Source organism: Pipra filicauda, unplaced genomic scaffold, assembly GCF_003945595.2.
Source record: "Pipra filicauda isolate LSUMZ 115617 unplaced genomic scaffold, ASM394559v2 scaffold269_size1075953_pilon, whole genome shotgun sequence".
In the NCBI taxonomy this organism is placed as follows: Eukaryota; Metazoa; Chordata; class Aves; order Passeriformes; family Pipridae; genus Pipra; species Pipra filicauda.
The window spans coordinates 694,926-721,994 of NW_024104386.1; the positions used below are offsets into that span (position 1 = coordinate 694,926).

At 43.8% G+C, this 27,069-nt stretch overlaps 1 protein-coding gene and 1 long non-coding RNA gene across 4 annotated transcripts in view; one reads left to right on the plus strand and one right to left on the minus strand.

Moving 5' to 3' along the window:
• Positions 1-1,947: 1,947 nt before the first annotated feature.
• Positions 1,948-27,069, minus strand: part of CCDC13 (coiled-coil domain containing 13) — a 29,135-nt gene continuing 4,013 nt past the window's right edge. For 2 of the 3 annotated variants that reach the window (XM_039382413.1, XM_039382414.1), the window contains exons 3-16: positions 24,615-24,763; positions 22,562-22,704; positions 19,906-19,989; positions 19,538-19,654; positions 18,880-18,984; positions 17,501-17,665; positions 15,601-15,777; positions 13,937-14,128; positions 13,026-13,141; positions 11,053-11,136; positions 10,128-10,256; positions 7,666-7,820; positions 4,518-4,632; positions 1,948-4,309 (exon numbers count right to left, since the gene is read on the minus strand). In XM_039382413.1, coding sequence (XP_039238347.1) covers positions 4,150-4,309; positions 4,518-4,632; positions 7,666-7,820; positions 10,128-10,256; positions 11,053-11,136; positions 13,026-13,141; positions 13,937-14,128; positions 15,601-15,777; positions 17,501-17,665; positions 18,880-18,984; positions 19,538-19,654; positions 19,906-19,989; positions 22,562-22,704; positions 24,615-24,763 — 1,891 coding nt within the window. In that variant the 3' untranslated portion in view covers positions 1,948-4,149. The remainder of the gene's footprint in view (positions 4,310-4,517; positions 4,633-7,665; positions 7,821-10,127; positions 10,257-11,052; positions 11,137-13,025; positions 13,142-13,936; positions 14,129-15,600; positions 15,778-17,500; positions 17,666-18,879; positions 18,985-19,537; positions 19,655-19,905; positions 19,990-22,561; positions 22,705-24,614; positions 24,764-27,069) is intronic. The other variant, XM_039382415.1, reaches the window with a different exon arrangement.
• Positions 3,359-15,610, plus strand: LOC120323470. Its single transcript, XR_005563939.1, has 2 exons — positions 3,359-5,626; positions 13,623-15,610. It is a non-coding gene; the product is annotated as an uncharacterized LOC120323470 (long non-coding RNA).

Sequence of the window (27,069 nt, forward strand, 5' to 3'; positions counted from 1 at the left end):
TTCTACTGCCTTAAGTTGTTCCATTGAGTTCCTCACACAAACATGTCACTGGGAACGTGTCAACCCCACCAGGACCTCAGCAGGCATCTTCCTGCCAGCAGGATGGCTCAGGAGAAAGGAATGTGTCCCCCACCCACTCATCCAAGGTCCCTCTCAGGACCCTTCCCAGCACCCCCAGAATGGCTCTGCCCATCCCTCATGGCCCACATCAACTCCATCAGTGGTCCCAGGACCTCCTGCCACCTCAGGGAAGGACTCTGAAGGAGGTTCCCACCACCTCCTCCCACCCAGCATCAGGTCAAACCTGACTGCCTTCAGCTCCTCTCCTCATAATCCCCTTCCATTTCCCCCAAAAATGCCCCAGTTAGGTCAATGCCAGGCTGGAGTGACCCCCCCATCCCTTGCTGCCACAGTGCATCCCACAGACCACTCTTGTCCCTGACAAATGAGCTGCTCTGAGCCCAGGGCTGGGGATGGTTTGGGAGCTGTAAGTGGACACTCCAGGGACTCAGGTGGCATTTGTGGAGTGAGGCCACCCTGTTCCATGGGAGCAGCCATCTGGGAGCTGGGCTGGGAGGGGAGAGGATGAAGGGAGAAACCCAATACCCCTCTTGGCTCAGCCATGGCTTAATTTAGAGCACAGGGGCTCTGCTCTTTTTCCATTTAAAGCTGAACCTCATTCCTTTTGTCCTCCATGGGATGAGGGCCCTGTGGCTTGCAGGGCAGTAGCAGCTGCTGGCTGGGGCTGTGGAGGGGCTGGCAAAGCATCTTCCAGCTCAGTTCCCCTTTGCCACCAGCTTCCTCCCCATTTCACCCACGTGAGGGACTGAAATCTGTCTCCTCACACCTCTGTCCTGTTCTGGAGCCTTAGGAATGAGCCATCCACAAGTCAGGGCTCTAAACTGGAGCTGTTACAGTGGGATCAGCTTTGTGTCACCAGCTGATCCTCTGCCCCTTGTCCAAGTGGATCCCAGGGCAGGGAGAGCTCTCCTGTGTCATTACATCTATATTTAACCACCCTGATGCAACTTAATTCACGTTACAGCCACTTTGGAGAGCTCTTCACAGGTAAACACCTGGCACAGGCCCAGAGGAAAACAATGACAATTCATCAAAGATCATTTATTCCCAGGGGTTCAGCTGTTCTTTAAAATGGGATGCATCCATCAGGCACTTCATAGCTGATTTATGGGAATGCTCTGCCCAGCTCCAGGGCAGGATAAAACCTCCAAGTGCTTGGAGGACTCGTATTTGGAGTTAAAAGGTGGCCAGATCCTAACAAGGAGTGTCCACAGTCAAATATTTGCAGCAAAATTAAGCTTAACTGTATCCACCAGCCCGTGCCAGGGGTGTCACCTCTAGCCTGTCACCACCTTCAGCTACAGTGAGAGACTGAAAAAACTCAGAGCTTATCAAAAAGCTGCCTGTGACACAACTTTTCACTGGATGAAGGTTGTCCCAGTGAGGAAAAGCTGGAGACTCACACTGCTTTTATCCAAGAGAGGGTTAACAATGGCTGGCTGAGAACTGAAGCCAGAGAGATCCAAATGAGAATGGAAGCACGGGATTTTAACGGGAGGAAAAAGAAACACTCAAACTTCCAAGGAAAGCAGGGGGTTGTGGGGGGTTTCATATAAAGCCCAGCTACATCCCTAAAAGAATTGTAGCTCAAACAGCACATCCAGTGTGCCAGAGAGATCCCAGGATTGAGGACCAGCACCAGGGGGTTTTCCAGGCAGGGAAAAGAATATTTTCATTGATTTTGTTCTCTGAGTGACGGGTTGGGATACATGGGGCTGCTGCTGCTTCCAAAGTCTGCCAGGGTTTCTTATATTCAGCAACAAAATGACATGTGCTGCAAAGAAAATTGGTCTCATACCTTGAAAGCTGTGAACCAGTTGCTGCAAGAGGAGCAGTACAGGGAGAATTCAAAGGCAGGCCACTCTGTGGAAGTGCAGAGGGAATTTATTTCAAAATGAAGGTGAAAAGTGAGAAGCCCTGGACAATCTGGGCTGTGTTCAGACCCCCTCACTACGTGATGGGAGACAGATTGCACATTTCCATGAGAAACAGCTACTTACAGGTACAGGCTCTCTAGATAAACTGGTTTACAGTGGTTTAATTCCTTGTCAAGGCTCTGTGTGTGCAGAGATAAAAAAAAGGGAAAATGGTTCTGTGCAACCCCAAACAAGCATATGTTTAAAGAAATGAGTGTTGCAGCACTTGAAAAAAAGGTCTGCAGCGTGTGCTGGCGAGCCATATGTGTTCTGTAACATCCCAGTTCCTTCCCTGTGCTCCATGGGCTGATTCAGAGCCATTGTACTGGAGAGTGGTTTGATTCCCACTGCTTCACTGGGACAGGAGACAAGGAAGGAAGGCAGATTGCTCTGCTCCACTGCTGGGAAAATATTATGGATTCACACTCCATGTAAGGATTACACACTCCTGTGTAAGCGAAATCAGAATCTCCAGCTGCCCGGATTTAGCACAGCACAGTCTCCACAGCCCTGCCCTGGCTCAGGCAGCTTTTCAAGGGGATCTGCCCACTCCTGCAGGTCCTTAAAATATCTGCCAGAGGTGGGATGATTTCTTCCTCTTCACATAATCATCAGGATGGAGCTGAACAGGAACAAAGCACAGCTCACTCGGATGAAACTGTGTCTCTCTCTCTCTCTCTCAACCCAGGATTTATTCCTCAAGTTGTCCAGGGACAATCACAGGTTGCAAGATGCTTTATCCTCTGATGCAACTGGCAGGGTGAGGAAGGAAAACATGGCAATGAAGTGTTTTGGTCCTGCTTTTTGCAAGACAGGCACCTGGCAGCTTTGCTGAGCTATAGGGCAGTGCTGGGGGAGCAGGGCAGGGCTGGGAAGTACAGAGAGTAACTCCCAGGAGCTGAGTTTAAACTCAGCTCCGTGACTTCCTCCCTTAGGGACTCCATGAACTGTCTGAAAAGAGACATCTTTGAATCTAAGCAGGAAAAAAAGGCAGGGACAACACACCTGGAGTGACTCCTGCTCTGCACTTCTTCACTCTGCACAAGGGGAGTCAGGATGAGATCCCTGTGCTGGGGAAGGGAGCACAGGGAGTGGGAGTTTTTCTCCACTTTGCCCTGGTGGCGTTGTCTGGGTTTAAAGCCTCACAAACTTCAGGCTCAGAGAAAGAGGCTGACAAAGCAAAGCAGAAAAAGAAGAGCTTTCAAGACTTTCAGCTGAGAAACAAAAGCAGCACTATACAAAAATGACTGGCTCTCCATTTGCCTGGAATCCCCAAGGCTGCTCTCCCTGGCAGGATGCATGTTAATGCCTTATTAGCTTGCACTCCGTGTTCTCACTGTGCTGCAGGAGAGAAGGACAGAGCTGGCAGGGCTGGCAGCACCTCCAGAAGTCCCAGCACTGCTGCAGTGAGGACCTGCCTGTGTTTTGTGGCATTTCTTCCCAGAGAGAACAAGATCTGCCTGATGGATGAATGCAGAGACCCAGAAATAGGGAATTCATAACCTGGATGGTGAATTTGATGCGGAATGGGCTGAGTTTAAGGTAGGTCTGACTCATTGCAGAGGTGATCTGCACAGTGTAGCTTTTCAGTGGAAACTCCACTGAGTTTCAGAAACCTCTTCAAGCAAAGAAACAGGCTGGAATGGTGAGTGGAGCCACCCCAAAATTCACTTGCAGACATTCACAGGCCAGGCTAACCCTGTCCCTCAGCACTGAAGTGCTGCAGAAAGCCTGAGACAGACAGGTATCAGTGTGCTGATAAAAACAGAACTCAGTTTGTTCCAAGGAAGGGGGCTGGCCTAACTTTTGTACAGCAAATTCCTTCCTGAGCTGATAAAGGCACATTGAATATTGAGCCCTCTCAGGGAACATTGTGTTGAAACCAGAGAGCTTTTGCCCAAAATCCCACTGAGGATTTGCAGCTTTCTAAGTGCACCAACTCCAGCCTGTGCAGCCCTGCTTGCCAACTCACAGACAGAATCTGCTGACACATGAAACCTCTACTTTTTGTATTTCATCTCTGTTTCTCATCCTCTCCTGTAAATGCTGAAGATCTGAGGCTGCAAAACTACACTGCCACTGCTCCAATTCCCAGGCACGATGCCTGGGCTCTCTCCCTGCTCTGCAGCCCAAAGAACTCGGGATATCTCCCTTAACTCTTCTCCTGTTTCTGCTGCTCAATGGCCTGTAAAAAGATTTTCTTCACTTGCTCCATTGTGTCTTGATACAGTTTAAAATCTTCCTCTTTCTTTCTCACAGTTGATTCCAAAGCAGCCTGCAGAGCTTTGTTCTCATCCAGCTGGGTCACAAGCCTAGGAGGAAACAAAGGGAAAACTTTCCTGTGAGCTGTGGAGCTCCAAAGCAAATCAAAACAGCTCTTCTGTTTTGGGGAAGAGACTCTTCAACACGGGATCTCTGGTGATTTTGTGACAGCCCTGAGAAAGAGCAGAGTTAACGCTTGTTCCCTCCCTTTTTGAGGTGGGAAAGGGTAAACACAGCTTGGAGAGAGGGAAAACTCACCTTATGTTCAGCTCCTCTCCCTTTGATTCCAGGGGCAGCTGGGACAGGGGGAATGCAGGGAGCTCCTTCCTGTCACTCACATTTAAGGGGAGTCTTGAGTGACCCACAGACTGGACTGTAGAATTAATCACAAAATAGAGTTTTAGTAAAACAAGCAATTGTTTTTAATGAGTAAATCTCAAGAAACAGTGAACAAATACTAAGGAATTCATTAAATTCTACATATATCCATGATAATACTGTAAATATATAGGACAGAGTTTTATTTTAGTCTCCTTTCAGCAAAATAAAAACATGATGAATTTGCATTTCAGGGCTAAATGCAGTAATACAGGTGCCTACATGTGTAGAGAGGAGAACAACTAATCCATAATATTAAAGCGAGAGGGAAATAATTAATCCATAATATTTAAGTGACCAAAACAATAAGTGACAAGGAACAGCTGAAAAGGATTATTTTGATGTTAACCTTGTAATTGTGTTTCAGATGCTGACAACTGTTGCTTCCTGAGTGTCCGTCACAACGTTTGCACGTGGCACATTTTGAAACAGCTTTTGTAAAGCACTTTGACCCTCAGCATAAACACAAGTTAAATGTACTTCAGTGTGTGCTTCAAACTAAGGTTCTAAATTTATTTAGGATTGTCCACCCCAAAGATGCAGCTCCTATCGTTTCAAGGGGACACAGAAACTTTTTGCAGGGTTATAGAGAAAATATAATTCAAAAAATATGATTCAAAATTTACTACTGGGACTGGAGAAGCCAAAACACTGTGATTCTACTGTACATTGCAACTGCTGTTTTGTGCTTGTGTTGCTGGTTTGGTGCACTGCTGTATCACTTTTCTGAATTCACATCCCTCAGAACATCAAATCTCTTCAAATAAGTAAGTTTGGTATTAGAACACTAAATGTGGAATATCTAAAAGGAGCTGGTTGGAAACTCCTGAGCTCTGACAAAAACAAAGCAGAAGAAAAGGTTGTGCTGTGTAACCAAGAAATGCTTTTGATCTTGGGGCTGTGTTTTACAGGGCTGAGGAAAACCTGCTGTTACTTACCTGTCCTCCTCTGGGATAATTCTTTGATAATTTGGAATTTGGATAAGACAGGTAAAAAAAACCCCAAACATGGAAAATGAAAAGCCTGAATAATTTTAAAACACAACTGGGTTGTTTCTACCTACTTAGCATCATTATCAACTATCCTTGAACTGGAGAGACTAGAAACATTAGATTAGCAATTAGATCAGCTCTCTCTAATTTGGCACTTTCAGAAAGGAAAGAAACTGTGATGTTAATTAGCAGGTTTTCTAGTCTCTATTTTATATTCAAGCTTTTCATTTTTTCTTATTTCCTCAACTCTCTGCCATGAAAGCATTCAGATAACCCCCATGCTCTTCTGAAGAGGTGAATTACAGACTTGCAGACTCAGTTTTTGTACAAACTCCAGAAAGTTTTGGCACATCACAAGGGGCTGAGCTCTCATCAAAGCAGGGTAGTGAAGCAGATTGTTACCCACTCATCTTATGGATTTAGAGAGGATTTCTTATTAGTCTTACTGCCAATCCTTTTCTACTTTTGCTTTTAGTCCTTAAGCAGAGAAGATTAATGAACTAAATATTTAGTGAGAGGGAATCTGTCACACTGCTAAGACCTGCTGCTTCCTCTGGCTGTGAAATGCCAACCACCAGAGGTGAATTACCTTATTACAGCACAACAACCTGACCAAAATGGCTCAGGACCTCAAAGTTTATCTCTTCATCTCTTGGAGGTTGAAAGGAAAAATATACATGGAGCACATGTATGACAACAGAACAACACATCAACCCTTCATTGGGTTGTACAAAAGTCTGAGCACTCAAAAACTCAGTTAAATTCTCCAAAAGACAGCACCAAAATGCTCCTATGCTGTTTAATCAGGAAAAAGTGTATCACTGAGAGCTGTATTCCCACAAATCTCTCCTGGCTACTACCAGTCCCTACACACACCCTGATTTCTTCCTCTGGGCATCTGCAGGGCTCCAAAGCCTCTCACCTCCAAATCCTCCTGGGAATCACAAAGAGCATCCCACGATATGAGTTCTGTGAGGCCCAGCACTGCTCTCTTACCAAGAGGAATGTCCTGGATCCAAGAGGCCACAGCACTTTGTTTTTAGACCCTTGGTTTCTATGGGGATCTAAGTTTTTCTGCTCTCAGGCTCTCAGTTAATACAGGTAAGGCAACTCTAAAAAAATTAGTGCTCACAGGAAAACACATGAGAATGAGTCAGTGTGGCCTGGAACTCTTTCTAAGGGCACAACAATCCTGCTCTAAGGAATGTTTTACAGAGAGCAGTTGGTTTGAAGCACTTACTCAGTCCCCATTCAGGATAAAGGTTGTGGTCCCTCTGGTCACCCTAACTCAGCCTGACACCACCCCAACATTTGCCCAATTGAAATTACCCTTCCTGCTGTTCATCTCCTGGCATTTAAAGCTTTTTTACTTCACGAAAATAGACATTAAAAGGCAAACCACTGGAAAAGTTTCCTTAAGAATATGTGCCATTTTATTGGTTTAGACACTTTACAGAATCAGAGTCCTTAAGCAATAAAAGGGCCTGATCAGGGAAATAAAAATTTTAACATCCACCATGAATTCTTCTCCTTTAACTATGCCAGTGAGGCTTTCATATTTATAGCAGGAGATTATCACGTTCACGGGATAATAAATTACACCAGATCTAATTACTTCATCACCAGCACTAGTTTTTCATGGGCACTGACAGGCCTTAAATTGGGATGCGTCCTTTAATCCTGCTCTTAACCTTCAGCTGGATCCCGCAGGCAGAAGAGCAAAGGGAGCACAGAAGTGGCTGTGGAGGCAACACAGAGCAGGAGCAAGTCTTTTTTTTTTTTTTTAATCTGGAGACTGTCACCCCACGTTGCAAAAATCCTATTCCCACTTAAATCTGTTGCAAAACCCCTCCTGAATGAAGAGGGGCTGGAATTTTCCCTCCTGTGTTGTTCCACTGGATCTGGGCAGGTCCCGGGCACCACGGGCAAGGTCAGGCCCTTGTCTGGGTTTGACAGATGGAGCCCAAATGTTGTTGCTGTCTGCTAACACAGAGGTGAAATGGGGGGCAGAGCTGTGGCTGAGTGTTCCACCTCACCTGTTCTGCTCCACAGGGGTGGTTTCTGTCCTGTTGTGTTTTTCCCTGGATCCGTTTGCAGCTTTTCAAGCTCCTGTTCCAAAACGACACTTTGCCACTGCTGTTTCTGAAGCCTCTTCTCAGCTTCCCAGACTTTATTGCTGCTGTCCTCCACTCTGACAGGCAAAAAAAAAAAAAAAAAAAGGGAGTTCAGTTTATTTATGTCGAGTCTATGGTCAAATCAGTCCTGGTGCTGAATCCTGCTTCATGCTGCAAAGTTCCCAACAGAGGGAAAAGGGTTTTCCATGCATCCAAAGGCAGAAATCCCAGTGAAATTGTTTCATATGACATCTTCCAAACATGCAAAACAGAATTAACTGATGTGTACAGTTAGAAATAACGGGTTTGTAATTGGAGGTTGCTTAGATCCCACAGATCCCTTAACTTTTGTGAGTTCACCACTGGGATGAGCGGGAAAGCTGCGGATCGCTGAGGAGGGATCTTTCAGTACAGGAATAACAAACAGCATTTTTTTAAGCACTCTGGGAAAATCTGGAAGGAAAACAGTTTATAGAAGCACTGTGCAGCATTTAGCTGGTTTGTGTCAGTTATCTGCAGGGAAGAAAAGGAACTTGATGCCGCTTTTAATAAACTTGGCCGTGGAAGGGAGTGAGTGGAAAAGAAACGGATGGTTCACTCTGCAGAGCAGCACAGGGGAGCAAACTGCCTCTATTCACCCCACACATGTTAGAAAATTAACTGCAGGAGTCTAATGTGCACCCACAGACACAGTCTCTGGTGCATCCTGTGGGGCAGTGACTGATAGCAAGTGCTTTAAAGGAGTTTAAAGCCAGAGAGAAACACAAATTGCCTCACTGCAATGTGCAGAATAAAAGAATTCCCTTCCTGAGCCCACGGGGGATGCTGATTACTCTCTGAACCAAGAGAGTTGATTAGTTTATTTCACTCCCAGCTGACATAACTAAAAAGAAAAAAATAAATATTACAACTATAATAAAATTATATCACTGTCTTAAAAATCCAGCTCCGGGCAGGACTCGACCTCCTGTGGAAGTGAATTCCCAGGCTGGGGATGTGCCACGAGATGTTTTATTTCTCTCAGTGGCTCTGAATTCACTAAACTTTCATCTGACCAGGTGCTCCTATAGCATCCACATTAGACAAAAAGAGGAGGAAAAATGACAAGATTACTTGTTTTTTTAATTACATAATTTGCCAACATGAATAACTTAAGCCAAAACGCTGTAGAAAAATCCCACTTTTCACCCTCCCCTGTGCTCTTCTCTTGATTTCAGTATTGTCTGTGTTACCTGAGCTTTGTTACACTCCAAAAGGGGAGGGAAAAGGAGGAATGCCTGATTTATTTGGTTATTTTTTACATATATTGATGTTGAAATCTGACTGGGTGCTATATTATCCAAGAGTTATTGCACACAGTCTCACAAAATTTATGTTACCTGCTTGATAAATGTGTGATAACTGTGGAGCTGCTGAATCATCAGTCTATGATGCGTTTTACTGTGCATTTCATCAGCTCTCTTCTTCCTTATCCCACAGTGGTGCTGGCCCCATCTCACCCATCACACCTCCATCCTTATATCTGATTGCAAAGCTCTGTTAAAGTCACTGGGCTTACAAACATGAAAAAGATTTTCCCACCATGTATTTGCAGGATTTAGCCCTCAAAAGCATCTTTTCCAAGGTTCTTAAAAAAAATATGTATTTTTTTCTGTGATTAATCACACAGGGTAAAAGTTAGACAAGTGAGAATGATAACCATTGTCAAATAAAGCAAGTAAGCAAACTGTGCTTATTGTATTAACAAACACTCAGACAAAAATATGCTTCCTATTTTAGGATACAGATTTGGGAATCAAAATAACACACATTCCCTAACTGGGGGGCAAAAAAAAATAGCAGTAGCTGAAAGGTGTCCAAAGAGAAAAGACTTTGCTTCCCTCGTCCACCTAAAACATAGCTGGCTTTTAACATCATCTTACATCAAACTAAATAATAGAAAATGAAATTTCAAATCAAAATCAATGCTATGCTTCAGTTAAACCAGAAGAAATTAATTTAGGAAAGTATACAGTGAAACTTAAAAAGAATGGGAGAAGCTTTGGAACATAAGTCAGATTATAACTATAATTACAGTATTTACTACTGATGAATAATGTTGCTGCCTAAATAATTCCATGAATATATAAATACAGGAATGCTAGTTTTATCTTGGTGCAGCAAGCTTGAAGATGGCTCTGTTTTTTTCTGCCCTTTGTTCTAAAAGGATAATAAAAGAAATGAATCATCAGCCAGGCAGGGAAAATTGAGCAGAAAAAAAAAATGTAAAAGCCCCTATTTAAGGAAAGGATCCCACTGTACCCATGTGCTGTGCTGCATGTTAGAGACTCTGAGTGTTCCCAAATCACAGGATCCCACAAAGGACAGGCAGGATCAGGCTCTACCTTTTCTGCAGCACAGTCATCAGTGCCAGGAGCCCGTCCCTCTCCACCTCAGCAGCCTGGCACAGAGCCCCGTGCTCCGTGAGCTGTGTCTGCAGCACCTTCCCCTCTGGAATGTCGGTGCCAGGGAGCCTGAAAGCAGCACAAGCACAGAGAGGCTGTTTCCCATTCCAGAAATGAAAGAAAAGAAACAAAGGCAGGATTTGAAAACCATATCCAAATACACTTGTCTGAAGGTTCAGCCAGAAGGCAGAGCCAGGCTCGCTACCCCCCACCCCCAAGCAGCAATGTCTGGACTATAATAAATAGAACAGAAATATTTGGAAATAAAGCCCCTGTGAGTTTCATTAGAAAGGGGTTTCCAGGATGCTTCCCCTTCCCATCACCCCCAAAAACCAAACTTCTACCTCTGATCAACTCATTATCCCTGACTCTCCTCCCACTGCTCCTGCCAAAGAGGATTCTATCTCCAAAGTGCTACACTCAGCTATTAAATGCCCTGCTATTGATTTTCTCCCTCTGAAAGGCTTCAGGCAGCACTACTACAATGGCTGTTCTTGTGCCCAACATGTGATGAAAGGAAGAGGCAGTTTTCCCATGTATCCCATTATTATGCACTTCATTATTTCTCTGACCTCTCTGCATTCAGGAGTATCTCCTTCAGAACAAAAAGCAAGAGAAATCTTGGTGGTTGGGAGTAAAAATGGGGAAAAAAAAAATGGATTTATGTGGTGTCAAATCAGCAATCAATTAAAAAATTAAGATAGCAAGAAGATGTTAGAGCCTGTGCCAAAGCTCTTGGGCAGTATCAGGTAGGAAGGATGGTAAAAGGAGCTACTTCTTCCAGAAACAAGGCAGAAAAGGACAAGGCTTGCCAGCAGCTTGTGGCGTGTGGTGGGACACCTCTTGCTGAAGTTCATATCCTTACCCTTCAGGTGGGATGTCATCCCTAAGAAGGGAAGGCCTCGTGGCTGCTGATTCCACGAGCGTGTGGCCCATACTGGACACTGTGCTGAGGGGAGAAAAGCTTTGTCAGGCAGTATTCCAAGAACTCCTGTCATTTCCCAATGTCTGTGGTTATTCCCACCTTGCAGGGAAGAGCACTCCCAGCTCACACCTTCACCCAGGTGACTGTGCTCCTCTGATTGTGTTTTTATGTCACATACTTCCACAACCACATGAACTCCTGCTCTGCAACAAGGTCCACAACTTGCATTTCCAAATGCCCTTTAAAAATACACTTTTCTGAACCCTTCTGCTTTGTGAAAACCCTCATGAAGATGTGTCAGAGTGAACTGATCACACTGGAGTATCACTTCCACTCTGGATGAGTTTTATACCCAATGATATGTGTGTTTGGGACATCAAATTTTGGTGTGTGCTTGTTTTCTCAGTATGAGCTCAGCTGCCTAAAGGCAAGTCCCTGTAGGCTTAGCCCAGGTTTCCTTGTCTTTAGGCTGCAGCTAACAAGAGGATAAAGCCTTAATATTGAGGAAAAGGCAGAGCTGCCTCCTAGGCTAGGAGTGGTTAATCCTAAAATCAAATTGATAACGACAGACTTGGCTCAGTCTAAAAATGCAGATTTTTTACTTCACCCTCTCTGAGGGGCTTCAGCACCTATTTATAGCATTTTTCATTTCATCTTTCCTGATAGGAAAAGATGATTTACTCCAGTAAAACAGAATAGAGAGTTCATCAGCATATTAAAGTTAATGGAAGGAGTGAGCCTTGCTGACCAAGTTATTAAGAGCTCTCACAGCTTTCAGGATCATTCATTGCCCACCTGACACGTCAGCTCTTTCCATGGCCGGGCCTTTAGCCACGTCCACAGGCAATAATTTATGCACTGCACTTAGTGGCTTCTGCAAAGCCATTACCCAACCTCCTTTTCCTGCTTACCATCAGCAAACATATGAAGTAAAAAAAAAAAAAAAAAAAAAAAAAGGGGGATAAAATATAGGTTTGCTCCATCAGAGCCCAACAACTTCTGCAGAGTTAGAAGTGGGAGGATAAAGGCAGTCGAATGGTACAACAATGGAGATGCAGAAACTTTCAAATTAAGGATGCTTGAATAGAATTCTACTTGAATTTTATAGTAATATTCCACTAGACTCAGGGATACAGCTGACAATTTTAAAGCCAAATTCAGGGTCTAAAATAACATGACAGAGACAAAATCAGTTGCAACTTGATGAAAAATTTCCTCCATCCCCCTAAGACCAGTCTCAAATCCTCATTGTCAATTAGACCATGAACTCTTTAGCAACAAACCCAGCACTTTAACAGGAAAGGATATAACTTGCTTTGATATCTTTACGCAGCCAGAGTGACCCAGAGTTACATCAGTGTAAACAAAAATCAGATTTATTGCTGTTTTAAGATTAGTGTAATTTACACAGTCCTCAACCAAGCTTTAAAAAGGGGGTTTGTTAAGAGCAAATGATGTGGTGTGTTTTCAACATTGCTGCGTGTAAATTCTACTCAAAGTGTATTTATTGATTTAAATAGTGCACCAGTGATTTAGTGCTTACCTAAAATGGCATTTTGTTTTAATTCACCACCCTGCTCACAGAAGTCTCCTCATTAGAAGCCCTGTTTCTCATAAGAGAAAAAGACTCCCAGGCACTTAAGCTGACCACATAAACATTATCTGAGCTGGAGAGAAGGAATTAGCTGCACTACCATCATGCCAAATCTAGTAATGTCTGCAAGTCTGTATATCCTTCTCTGTTCCAGGACAAAAGTCCAAGAGATAATGTGATTAGAGATTCCCATATACTGTAAACAGGCTGCTACAGCTGCTGGCACAAAGCACTTGTGGTTTCATAAAACTGCCTGGGAAAACCAGACTGCTGAATTACTCCCAACAAATTTAAACGTTGACATTTGGGGTCTTCTTACCGGGCAGAGTCAGTCCTTGCAACCTCGCTGCTGCCTGGTGCCAGAGGTGCCTCAGAGTGCTCAGAAGGTGGTGTATCAGCAGCTCCTGAACCCTCCCCTTGATGGGCAGATTCCTTCTGTTAATGTTGGAGCAGGTTATAAAACCAATTACACAGTTCAAAGGCAAATAGCTGCATCAATGCCTAATCAGCAGCCTATAATTATTGCTAAAAGCATGCCAGAGCTTTTGATTTACAGGACCTCCTCAGAAGCTTTTCTTTCATTTCTATCCATTGCAGGATGAAAACAGAGCAAGAGTCAGTAAAGAAAAGTGCAGTTCCCCATGAAATCAGGGTGCACAGTGGCACTGGAGAACCCACAGTGTGGCACCACCACTGCCAGCACAGCTGGTTTGTGTCCCTAACCCAGGTTTTATCCTGTGTTCAGTGTTCCAGTCCCCATTACTGAGGTATTTGGCAGATTCACAATCTCACCATAAAACCCTATGAGTGTTTTAGATCGCTGGGAATTGGATGTCTAAGTATTAATAAAACCTGACTGTAGGATCAGCAGCCTGCTGATGTTGGTTTAACATATTTGTTTGCTTCCTCCTTTCAGCAGCCAAGGATTGTGAACACTGAGAACTCCCCACTGGAGCCCCAGCCCTTGCTGTCAGCCAAGTGACAGTCTTGACATGGAGCCACTTGTGGATGGGATTGATATTTCTGTGTTTTCTTGCTGCTTAAACAACTTGAAGAAAAGTTATGTACTAACAGGAAAGAAACTGAGGAGTTACAAAAGAGGATTCCTGCTTTATTATTCCACCAGGAGAGACTGTCAGTAGGACTGTCTCGAGGTAGCACCTCAGACAACAAGGATCTAGATCTAAAATGATGACACAGGGTGCTTTTCTGGTTCATTTGTTCTCCTACCTGAAGTGTGAGTTTCCCAATCACCTCTTCCATCTTTTTAACCTTTGCCACCAGCTCCTTGAGGTGCTCTATGAGGCAGCTTTGTTCCTCAGTCTCTTTGTTCAATATCTGCCCTATTTTCCAAGACTCCTTGTTCTCATCCTCCTTCTGGCTCAGGTCCTTTAAGATATCCTGCATTTGCTTCTGCTGGCTCTGATAAAATAGAAACAACGAGTGAGATCTTCATTTTGTACACCATGATTATTTACATCATCCAAACAAATCTCCATTTAGGAATGGTAGGACAAGCTCCTGCCCTGCCAAACCCATTCCTTGGTGGGAGCACACTGGTTTCACCAGTGCTGCTCTAGGAGTTTGATTTGTTGTGTTGACCTGAGCAACTGAGAGATTCAATTTGCAGCTCATTGATTCAGTAGCAGCTTTGCTACTCAGTGTAACAGAAAACAGAGCAAGCCTTGGACAAAGAAGGTGAATTAATTTTTCATAAACTGGATGAAAGTCAAGATTTCAATGTGCTTTTTGTGAAATTAGCCCATGATCAGACTGTGTGACAGTGACATTAAAAGATGAGGGTACTGTGAGGTGACAGCTATGAGTTCAGGTGGCTTCACCAGTGAGTTTTGGAGGTTTTCTTTCACAATGACAAATCTAATACCTGTCAGACAGTTTGTTCTGTCAGGTCAACAAACTGCAAGGAAAGTACATCCTCGATATAAGGGATAAAACAGATCAACCATCCCTTCCCAAATAAACTTGCATCTTTCTGCAATAATTTTAGTGAGAATGCTCAGATCTGGCAAAAATGATAACTGTTATTTGGCTCTTCTAATCTGCTGCTCAGCACCCAAGCTCCTCACAGTGCCTGCTGTGAGAAGGGTGAATTCCTGCTCAGTTATAAACATGCCTTAGCTAAAACTTGTGCACAGAAGCAAGGAAATCCAAGTGGTTTGAAACTGGTGAGGAGCTGGATCAGGAAACACAGAACTAACCCTGCTAAGAACTGGCATGTTCTCTAATATATATATATATTATTTTTTACTATTTTAATTGGGGAAGGCTATTTAGAACCATGGCAGGACTAAAGAACCCTGCAATACCATGACAGCAGTCATTTATTTCTTTTTCAGCACCTTAAGTCTGCTGAAACTCTTGGTTTTGAAGGGGCCAAACCCTCTCAGCTTCAGCTGCTGCCAGTGAACGTGCACATGGTTTAGAACTCATGTGTGGTTTTGGCTGTTTAACACAATAAATGAAAGCTGTGTTACAAAGAAAGGAAATCTTGCAAAACTGCAGGCATTCTAAAGAAAAAAAACAATCTACCAATGGAGCTGAAAGTAGAACAGACAATACAGTCCATCTCCATGGGTCAGGAATGAAGCTCTTCCTCTACCTACAAGACAAATCCTTTTTCAATCCTTCTGCAAAATGTTTCTTCCAACTCTTGCAGCTTTGACTGCAACTGTCACACCTGGTGCTGTCTTGCAGCCTTTACATGACCTGACCCAAAATGCAGAAGGGCTTTAGCTGACTAGGAAACCTCTGGCTGTCACAGTTGGATTCATCAGGCTCCTGTATCCCCCAAGGTTGTCTGTGTCACTGAATGACATCATGTTTCACCACTTACAGAAAGAGGGCTGGGACCAACAGATAAAGTCAGACCGTACCAGCAAGGCATCTATGAGTTCATCGTCGTGTTTTCCTTTCTCCAGCAAGGTCACAATCTGTGCCTTCAGGATTTTCAGTTCACCACACAGGATTTTGTTCCTGGCTTTTGATGCATCGAGTTTTTTGTTCACTTCCTCGTGGCTTTTTTGGAGAGCGCGGTGTTCCCCGGCCAGTTTCTGCAGGGAAGCAAACACACCACGGGACATGACAGTTATAACCCATCACCAGGCCCCAGCTGCTTTGGGGAGCAGAAAGAATCACACATTACCTGGTAGAATCTTAAAGAAATCTAAAAAATGGGACTGGCATATTGTATCACCCCTAAGGAAGTAGGAATTGTAAACGCTGCTGCTCACCAGCATCAGAAAAGGGTCTGTCTGCTCAGGAATCCGAGTGGATTAGGTTGATTCTCAACTTTATTCTGTTCAAATGGAGAAGCCCAGAGCCACATAGATGGAGGAAGTGTGAGGGGGATCATGGAATCAACCAGGTTGAAAAAGACCTCTGAGATCATGAGCCATGACCCAACCCATGACCCAACACCACCCTGTCACCCAGCTCATGGCACTGATGCCACATCCAGTCTCTGCTTAAACACCTCCAGGGATGGTGACTCCACCCCCTCCCTGGGCAGCCCATTCCAATGGCTGAGCGCTCTCCATGGAAAACACTTCTTCCTAATGTCCAACCTAAACCTCCCCTGGCACAGCTTGAGACTGAGCCCTCTTGTCCTGCTGCTGGTTCCTGGGAGAAGAGACCAACCCCCCCCTCAGCTCCCCCCTCCTGTCAGGGAGTTGCAGAGAGTGAGGAGGTCTCCCCTGAGCCTCCTCTTCTCCAGGCTCAACAAGCCCAGCTCCCTCAGCCTCTCCTCACAGCACTTGTGCTCCAGTCCCTTCCCCAGCCTTGTTGCTCTTCTCTGCACCTGCTCCAGCCCCTCCATGTCCTTCCTGAACTGAGGGGCCCAGACTGCCCTGCTCCTGCTGCCACACTCTTCCTGATCCAGGCCAGGATCCACTGGCCTTCTTGGCCACCTGGGCACACCTGAGCCCATGTTCAGCTTCCTGTTGATTAGAAACCCCAGGTCCCTCTCCTCCTGATCGCTCTCCAGCCACTCTGTGGTGCTGCCGGGGGTTGTTGTGGCCAAAGTGCAGGACCCGGCACTTGGCCTTGTTAAACATCAGACCACTGGAGTCAGCCCATTTATCCAGCCTGTCCAGGTCCCTCTGCAGAGCTCTCCTGCCCTCCAGCAGATGGAAACTCCCCCTCAGCTTGGTGTCATCTGCAAATTTGCTGATGGTGGACTCAATCCCCTCATCCAGATCATCAGTAAACAGGACTGGGTCCAGCAGTGATCCCTGGGGACACCACTAGTGACCAGATCCCAACTGGATGCAGCACCATTTCCCACCAGTTAAGAACTGGCCATCAGCCAGTTCCTAACCCAGCAGAGAGTGCCCCTGTCCAAGCTGTGGACTGCAGCTTTTCCAGGAGTGTGCCATGGGAGTATCCAAGGCTTTGCTGAAGTGCAGGTAGACACATCCACAGCCTTCCCCTCATCCAACAGGAGGGTCAACTGGTCATAAAAGGAGATCAGGTTGGTCAGCCAGGACCTGTCCCTCCTAAATCCACTCTGGCTGGGTCTGATTCCCTGTCCATCCTACAGGTGCCATGTGATGTTTGTTTCTAACACTGCAAGAAGAATGTACACCTGACCAAGGGCCAGAAGGACACTCTGGAATTTGGATGTAGCTCTAGCAGGGCTTGTCTGTGGAGTGTGGCAGAACTTCCTCCAGCAGATCAAGTTGAGATGGTCTCTGGGTAGGGTGTAACACACCCTGTAAGGCAAATTATTACACAGCACACGCCCAAACAGGACTCTGTTGGTTCACAGGTTTTTACCTCCAAAGCTTCTTTCTTTTCTTTCTCCAAGTTGCGAAGCTTCAGCAAGTGCTTCTCCTGGGCTGACAACTTCCTTGGATCCTCAAGGGCCAGGAATTCCTCATCAATGTCCATCACTGATCTTCTGGTCTTGTTTTGACCCAGCTTACTCTCCAGCTCTCGAACCTAGGGGACAATAATGGCGACTCATCCAGGCGTCTGTCAGGAGCACAGGGGTCCAGCACCAAAGGGACACAACCAAAGGCAGCTCAGAGTGTATCCTCATATTAATTCCTGATATTATTAACTACCACAGAGCAGTGTCTGGTCTTTCAAATTTAAATTTAGCTGCTAATAAAACATGCAGATTTTAGGGCATCTGTGCAGGAAGGAGATATGACACCAGACCTCTGGTTGACTCGGGACACGTGGGAGATCTGTGGCTTTTTGGAGCCACATGTGGAGGCCAGGCAGACACTCCAGAGCATCTGAAATGTGTGTAGGCAAGTGAACTCAGACCCTGCTTGTCACCTACTCACTGCAGACTCCTTTTATAGTCAGCAGAAGGAATTGGGTACTGCCACAGCTCAGTTCCTCTGCCTGTTCTGGAGGTGTGATCCAAGATAAGATGGACCTGCCTCACTTTTGATCCAGTGACTGTATTTACAAGATCCCCACTGACTACAAAAGGGGCCCGAGGAGACTGTCTCAAAAAGAAGTCTCTGCTTTAGAGCAGAGAACAGTATGTACAGTCTTCAGATGAACCCCAGGCAGGGGGTATAACAGAAGAAAATGTGATTTGATCAAGGGAAAGCAGAGGTTAACAACCCCGGTCAATCAGAGTGCAGAAATCACAGTTTGATGGCATATAATTAAATAGCAGAAAAGTAGGAAAATTATGTATCAAATTGCCTGAGAGAAGTTTTATTTAGATGCAGACAAAGCTGCCTCCTTGTCTCCAGCTGACATTTCAACCCTTCAGAAGATTCAGGAGTTAAAGATTTTACTGAAGCTCCCTAAGGAACAACTTGAAAAATCTTATCTGGCCTCAATTCTTCCCATCTGACTTTAGGCACTGAACAAAGGTGTCTAAGTCAGAGCACAGACACTGACAGGGCTCCTTCTGTTCTCAGTGGAGGGAGGCACCTTCAAAGCACCCTGGGATTTTAACTCAGCTGCCACAGCTCTCCAGGGTCACTCAACTCACTCATTTCACACAGATGTGAAAGATTCCCAGTTAAATACCCAACCTTGCATGGTTGCAATAGAGTAATTACTATAGATTTTAAGAATTAATGAAGAATTAACAGTACCTTTACCTTAAATTGAGGTGATATCAATACTTAGAAAGAGAATTCCAGCTTCCAGCTGAGGTGGCACCACCCAGAGTCTTCACTCACCTTGTTTTGGAGAACGAGGATCTGCTGGGCCCGTCCACGCCAGCTGCCAGAATTGGCCAAGAGACTTTGAATATTCACATCTTCCCCAATTTCATTTGCCAAGAGCTGTGGAAAAAGGGGATTAACACCAACAGTGAGGCTTGAATAGAAGTGTTGGGGCTCTCTCTAGCAGTAAACACAAGCATTACTAACAGTTTTCAATAGATGCCGTTATTTTTTATATAATGAATATTTAACCATAATTAAATAGGGCATTTATTTGCCTAAATTTGTCTAAATACACACCCTTGCCATCAGGAATTGAGCCAAATTCCCTTGCACAATTCTGACACAGCTAAACTTAGTATGGAGAGCATTTAAATTATTTATAAAAAGGTCAGCAGAGTTCTATTTTTAGGACCATACTCTCTACTCTGATCTGCATTGCAGGTCTCTTACACAAACTAAGGAAACCAGGGGAAACAGAGCACATAGAAACACTTAAATCCATCCTGAATCAAAGAGGGAAAGGTTATTCTGGATGTCACTCCAGCAAACTATTTAAACACGTGCTTTATTTCCAGCAGTTTTTAATCCCGTTGATTTCCATGGGACTGAAACCTATATTAAAACCAAACACAGAATTAAATGATAATTTAAATGCATCCTGAAATGGTACCTTTTGGGTCATCTTCAGTTCCTGTCTGGAGGATTGGAGCTGGTTCCGATATTCCATGGCTTTAAAGTTGGCTGTGTTTAATTTTTCTTGCAGTGCTTTCACCTCTGGACTTTCAGCCTGTGAAGAGAAGAATGTACTCGGTAAGAACAGAATCCTCAGGGGAAAACTGAAGTGATTAAGAACCACACATTTATCAGGATCACAGAATCTGTCCTTCCAGACCCATTTCCTCCCTGATTTTTGGGGTATTCGGGAAGTATAAACCGAACATGGTCACAAAACTGGTGACAGGGACACATCCTTGTCCTAAGGAAAGGACTGCACTGAGTATCAGCTTCTGATTTCCTCTCTTCAGTTACAATTCATACCAACTTTTCTTCCAGCATCTTCAGAGTTGATTCCTTGATTCCACCACCACCAAGGGAATGTATTTTTTCTACAGCTGCCTGTAGCTGGAAAAAAACCCAAACATTGTTATTGTACAATGGATGCAGTGAAGAGAATCCCTGTATGGTGTGTTAATTAGTAAAAAATTAAAATATGGATGTTTATTAACTCTGTAAAAAATAATTAATTTTCCCTTGTTTTTAAACACAGTCAGTAGGAAAGAATATTTTTTCCCTGGAATGCTTCCCAAAGAGTCATGGGTTATTTTATTGTGGAATAACTTCAACAAATGTCTCTGACTTGGTGAGATGGGATCAGATTTCAAGTATAGAGATTCCTGGGGCATTTTATCGCCATAGGTACAAAAAATTAGTGTTTATACACATAAATGTAAATCCTGCCCAGCCCAGGATATTTCATAAAAAGCACATATTCTACTCACCAGAGGAATATAAAAGGAGAAATGACTACTTGATGCCCTACAGCTGAGATTTAATGGTGTTAAGGCTCTTTTTCTTTAGCTGATAGCTCTAAGGTAGCATTTTTTAGCCCATGAAGAATAAAGAATATGTCCCCTATTGCTCATCACAGCAAAGGAAGGCAGACATACAGGCCCTCCTGCCCTGAATCAAGCCCTGTGCTGAGGTTGCAAAGACTTCTTACTGGATGGGAGCGCAGGAATTTGGAGCTGGAAAGGCCAGGAAGTGTTGCTTTAAAAGGGTTGGGACTTCATTCTTTGAGGTGGGTGGAAAAATCTCAATTATTTGCCTGAATAAAAGAACAGCTTTTTCATTAAAGCGGCATCCGGGGAAACACAGAGCTCTAAAATCACCCCTTCTTATGAGTTAGGGCCACCCTTTCTATCCAGCTCATAAACTCTTGTAGTCGATGGACTGAGAATGAGGAATTTCAACTGGATTTGGCAGCTTTTGGCCCAAATTCTATGGAAGTTTTCTGCAAACATCCCTCTGCAGTCTTTGCTTACATGCAAAACCCCTTGCCAAGTGATTGCTCAGTGGCCACACCTTCCATTCTGTTTGGGGGAACATAATCATGTTAAAACACTCAGTTTTCATGCAAGCAAAGAGCTACAAATACGTAAAATAACAGTGTTTTCTATCTATCACTCAACATTTTTTATAAATACCTCCCACTGTCCAATATTGCTTTAATTTTACCCATCTTTTATATTTTCATATAGTTCTACTGAACAAAACCCACAAACTCAGCCAGTCACCGTTAATTTAGAGGAGAGACACCCCAAATTAGGTGGGGAAAATACAAACCATGGACCAGGGCACAGTTTCTGTAGGGTTCACATTGTGGTTCTCCTCACACGAGGCACGTTATTGTATTTAGTTTTTATTTGGATTTTCCTGGTGTCTGGGGACAGATTTGTTCATATATAAAATGTCCATCTCTGCTTTGACAAATAATTATTGTTTCTTGAAAATTTTCTTTTTTTTCTTTGAGTTATAATCCCTTTCCTGAAATGTCTGTGGTCCTTTCTTTTTGGGTCAAAATCTGAGATTATTTTATATATATTATATATATTCTATGTCTGAGAATATTTTAAATTTCTGTTTGAATAATGGTCATCACACCCCTGCAGTAGTGCATTAGAACCAAGTTGGTTTTCCTTTAAATTATTCATGACTTGCTCCACTCCTTGTGGGATTTTGTAGGTCCCAACATACACCTGGATGCTTCTCTGCCAACCTGCCAACTGTTTGACAAGACCCCTCTGACCAGAACACTCTGGATTTATGCAGGAGTTCTCCAAAATTTAATTTAATCTATGACTTCTTGATCTCTCAGGTAACTGGGGTAAAATTCAGATAGATGCATGACTTATGATAATAAGTGATTGTGAAAGATGGAATCAAAATGCATCTGTCAGCATGATAAACATAATTGATCCATGTAACTGATGTCTTCTAAGAAAGCAAAGTTCATAAAAAAACATTGAAAATTATAAAAAAAAATCACCAATATTGTGTAAGGAAGAGGACAAAGTAAAGGACAAAGTAAAGATTGACATCAAGGCATCCAATTTTCATTTCAGCAGTCACTTGAGTAAAATTATTCCTGTGAAAGGTTGGCACATATAAAAAAATCATAGTAAACCAGAGAAATCAATCTGCCTGAGCGAAGATTTGCTGTCTTACATGATCTAGTTTGTTGATGTCTCAGTTCTATAAATACTTGTGCCAGAAAACAGCTTTATTTATGTGGATGAATGAAGCTTAGAAGAATAGAGTACAAATTCCTGACTGGTATTAATGAGGTGGGAATCTAAGACATACTGGGGTGAAATTTGCTACTCCTCACACACAAAAAAATAATCAGAAAAACCTCTGTGCTTCAAATACAAATGAACATTTCTAATTGCTGTTTAACAAATCTTTGGGTCATTATAATTTAGGGATATCCCTTCCTAGCCCCTCCTTCAGAGGAGCAAACAGCTGAGGGCACACCCCTCTCTCTCCTATCATGGACAGAAATGGGCAGAACCCAAAGTAAACACGGATATAAGAGCAAATTCAACATGTGAACACGAGTCAAACCCATTTTCTATCCCAAACACTGGATTTCTATGTTTTAGGATGCAAAAAGAGAACAAGAAAAACGCCTCACTTCTCTCTCCAGCTCCTTGACTTTGTGATTCAGCTGCTTCACTTTGGCTCTTTCACTCTCAGCCTCAGCAGTTATCTCACGGTTCTTTTTGGCCAATTCCACTATTTTAGTGGCTGCAACATCTCCAGCTAACCCAGAAGTCCCTGAAAAGGACACATAAAAGCAGAGGTCACGTCTTACAGGCAAGATTCAGAATAGATGATGCTTTTGTTCTCTGCCCGGCGCACAATGTACTTTTATTGTCCAATCCATTCCTCCCAGAGCTGTGCCAGGCACAAGAGAGGGAAGAGACATCAGTGATTCCAGCTGGAATGCTTGGGCCTTTCATTCAGCATCACACCAGGGCCAGCAAAGCCACATTTCACACTTCAGCAACAGCCACAGTGTCCCAAGGCCACAGCAGTGGCTGTAGCAACATCACCCCCTAGAAAGGGTGGAGGTGTTTTCTGCTCACTGCTGGGAAGGGCAGTCATGAACAGGATTTTTTGGAATATCACAGAAGAAGACAACGCTCTCCTTTGCCTGGTTGTTTATTACAGGAGGAGTTGCTGAAACAGAGGTGTGAACATTTTCTAGACATCTGTCCCCAAAGGTCAGGCACAATATTACAGCTGGGTCCTGGAGAATGTCCAGGAAATTCCATTGTGCCTATTTATATGTCCCCTGTGATTATCCCTGGAGCCTGACTGTATTATTCCCTTAATTGCTCTCTTAAACACACAGGTCATTCTCTCCCTCCTCACAGAGGCTTTGGGATCAGTGTCACAAATAAAGCAAACCCCAGCACTGGCTGTTTAGTGCCACTTGGCTTTCACATCACACAGGTGAAGGAAAGCTCTTGTGCAAGTGCAAAATCGATATAATTGCAAACAATGTCCACAGGAACCTCCAGCTCAGCAATGAATGTGAGCCTGCAATGGCAAATCCTTGGTGGGGCGTGTGAGGGCTGAACCTGGCTGCTGCCATTCCTTTTAACTCCTTCATCCTCCTTCAGTGCTCTGAAGAAATGACTTTTCTGCTGACATCTGGGAAGATTACATCCAAGAAATGGGGTGAGATGAAGGAGGACAGATCACTCTTTAGTGAATTCTGAGTCCCATGTAACTACAGAGACATTAAAGGGGCTACACAGAATATTGCTGAGAACAGAATATCACTACTAAAAACTTTGTAGAGAGCATGAATTTAGTTTTTTAAAAGCATTTGAAATGCTTTTAAAAAAGCATTTAAAAGCAACTTATTCTTTTTAAAAGCATTTCCACTGTTCTTACTCCTTCATGTGATTTGTGTTCCCCCTCTCATCTAGGAGCTACTTTTACCTCAGTTTTCATGGCAAATAATGGCCTTTAAGGACCACAGTGAGTAGTAAACTTACCAAAGCCAGGCTGGGGCTTCATTGTGATGGTCTCCAAATTCATTGCACACACTTAACCAAAGCTTTTCATTCCCAAGCAACGTGGGGGAGCCTCTTGCCACAATGTAAATAAGGTTGGCATTAGTCAGCCAGAGAAGCTGCAACAGCACATCTGGCTCCTGGTCCTGACCAGGAATAGCTTATCATCTCTTCTACGGACCAACTACAGGGAGTTTTTAAGAATTAAGATGTAATTTAATGTTGTGAAGCTCTGTTTGCTGCTGGTTTCCCCCTTCTCAAGCAGCCTGGTCATCACTACTGTCCTGACCAACAGTGGCACCCAGTGGAGGAGGTGCAGCCTGCACAGTTCAGTTTTCCAAGGACACTCAAGCCACTTATAAGCTCGATTTTGAACTGTACATGTGCCCTGTTCAGGCAAAAAAAAGGACCCTGAATAGGGAATTTAACTCTATGCAGCAGAGGAAGCTGCGACGCAGCTCTTTGACATCAACAGAAAGTTTTCTGAAATATGATTTCTACAAAACATCACCTTTTTGAGCCAATAACAACAAATTTTCAGATCTGTGGGGAACAGAGATCACTGTGTACCCTAAAAAAGCACCATATTTCTTTTAAGGGACGTTTTGCTGCCATCAGCATCCAACAAAGGTGGTGAGAATACGAAGTTACTGTGTTTACCCGCCAAAGCCAACCTGTCCTCCTGGACTTTTTTCTGGAGTTGTTTTATTTCAAAATCTTTCTCTGTCACCAGTTTGTACAATCTGCAGTTCTCATCTCGGACCTCTCGAAGCTGATCCTGCAGCTGCTCGTTCCCAGCCTCGAGAAACCTGGGAAAAAAGAAGCCATAATGGCAAATCTCACTGTGATGTGCTTCAAATACTTCCAAAAATAAAGTAATGAACTGACTGTATGACAGATGAGCTGAGCTTATCAGGAGTGAGTTTACTGAATTAAGCAGAATATCCTAAAATTTACATAAGAACACAAGCTGATGATCTGATCTATTCAGTTAGCTCCTTCTTAAAAAGTTCTGCACTTTCTTGTGTAGTCTGGGGCAAAACATCACAGAACAGGTACATTTTCAGTCCTCTTGAGGTTAACAAACAGTGTCATCTCAGTCTCACTCACCTGGTTCTTCAGAGGGAATCAGGCAGCTCGGCATTCAGCATGTGGGACATTCAGGCTTTATTTTCTATGCTTAACAAAGCCAACAGAATCCAACAGAGCATCGACTACAAAAGCTGCTCCTGGGGTCCTTTCTTTAATAATGAATGTTTTAGAGCAATTCATAAAAGACCAGTTTCCTGTGTCCTCACCTGATTCTCTTGGAACCCCACCAGCACAGACTGGTATCAGTTTGTATTGTTAATGGTGCTTTTCAGAATTCATTTGGAAACACAGAATATCAAAAAAAGCCTCTGAATGGGAAGAAACAGCCTTGCTTCTCCTATTCTTCAGTACAGTTGGTAACATTAAAGGGGTTCATCTCTCCAAGACATCCAGAGAATTAATAACTTTAAATCTCTTTGCTGCCCTTACGTGATGGGTCCTCCAAATATAAAATCTAGGAGCTGTGGCCTCAGGGGCTCAGTTCCATTGTGGGAATTCAGGATTATCAAATCTCCCTGACACAGGGTTCTTGAGAAAACTTGGGACTCAATTCAGTTACCCCCACACAGGTGCTATTTGGGCTCCCCACCTGCTCCAGGTCTCCTGTGCCCAATCTACGATTCCCACGTGGAAATCCCCAATGCTCTGCAGCATCTCAGGTATCATCAGACACCTAAATCAGCTGCATGAATTGACCCCTAGATTTTAATTATTTACAGTGTAACCCTGAACCTCTATAGTTTGGAGATTTGATTTGGACAAAGCTCAGTTGTTACAGTAGGTATGTGTAGACACAGCCACAGCCAGGCAAGATATCTCTATAATCACCTCAATCTTTTCTATTCCAAAGTTTTAGCAAGCCTTTTGCACCCACTGGACTCGAGAGCTTTCAAATGCACCTTCCAAATGCACTCGTTGGAATAAATGACCCCCTAAAGCACTGCCATAAACAGCACAGTCAGTGCAGGAGAGGATTCACAATCTGTAATTAAGAAATGCACTTCTGTTTCAAAGCTTCAAATCAAAGGGAGATCAAAGGCAGCTGTTTACAAAGGAGAAGAAAGCAGGCAGCAGTGTGAGCTGAGAAATGGCACAACTAAGTTATTCCCACATGTACTGCTCACAGAAGCGAGCAACAGAACTCAGATCCAATTAGAGACACGGGGACAAAGGGATTTTTAACAGTTATGGGATTAACATGAAAGGAAAGTTCTAAGCTCTTAACACACCTGATCAGGGATGTCTTCCTCAGAGCTGGCTTCCAAGTCTTGAGGAAAAGCACAGAAATCCCAACTGCACACTGAGCTGGAGTCTCCTCTGAGAAACTTCCCACCCCGTCCCAGAGTGACCCTACATGTTACAGAGGGGGCAGCAGATTCCACCCAAGTGCCTCAGCTGCAGAAAATCAGCCAAAACAGGCTGCAAAAGGTGACCCTTTTCACTTAGTTCAAGGAAACAGAGGCAGGTGAAGCTTGTGAGCAGGAATTCAGGTGATTTCCCAACTTGTGTGCACCGTTTAGGCAAAAAAAAATAATTATCCTGAATAAGTAATTTAACTTTTGTTAAACTGTGTCTTTCCCAACTCTTGTTACAGATTCTCCATGTGATGGGGAGTGTCACTTAAGCACACTTAAAAGCACCAAACAGAGCAGGGAGGGAAAAGTTACAGAGAGAACAAATCAGAAGGGAAGAACTGTCAGCTAAACGCTCCCTTAAACAAGATTTGGGAGTAGGATGGGAGGAAGGAAAAATGAACTCCCAAGGCTCAGAGAGAGGGAGACTTCTGAGGGGAGAATGTTTTCCAAGTGCTGCTATAAACAACACTGACAGGCCAAAATCACTGCCACTGCAGCCCATATGGAGTCCTGCTCCTCTGGAACGAGTTTCTAACGTGTTCTCATGGGAATACTGCAAAGCACATCCTGGTGAATCCCTTCTAGAAGCAAATCCTGTCTGGATTTGATACACTCATAACCACTCTTCTGCTAAATGCTGATGTACATAAGCAAAGGGCAATATAGAT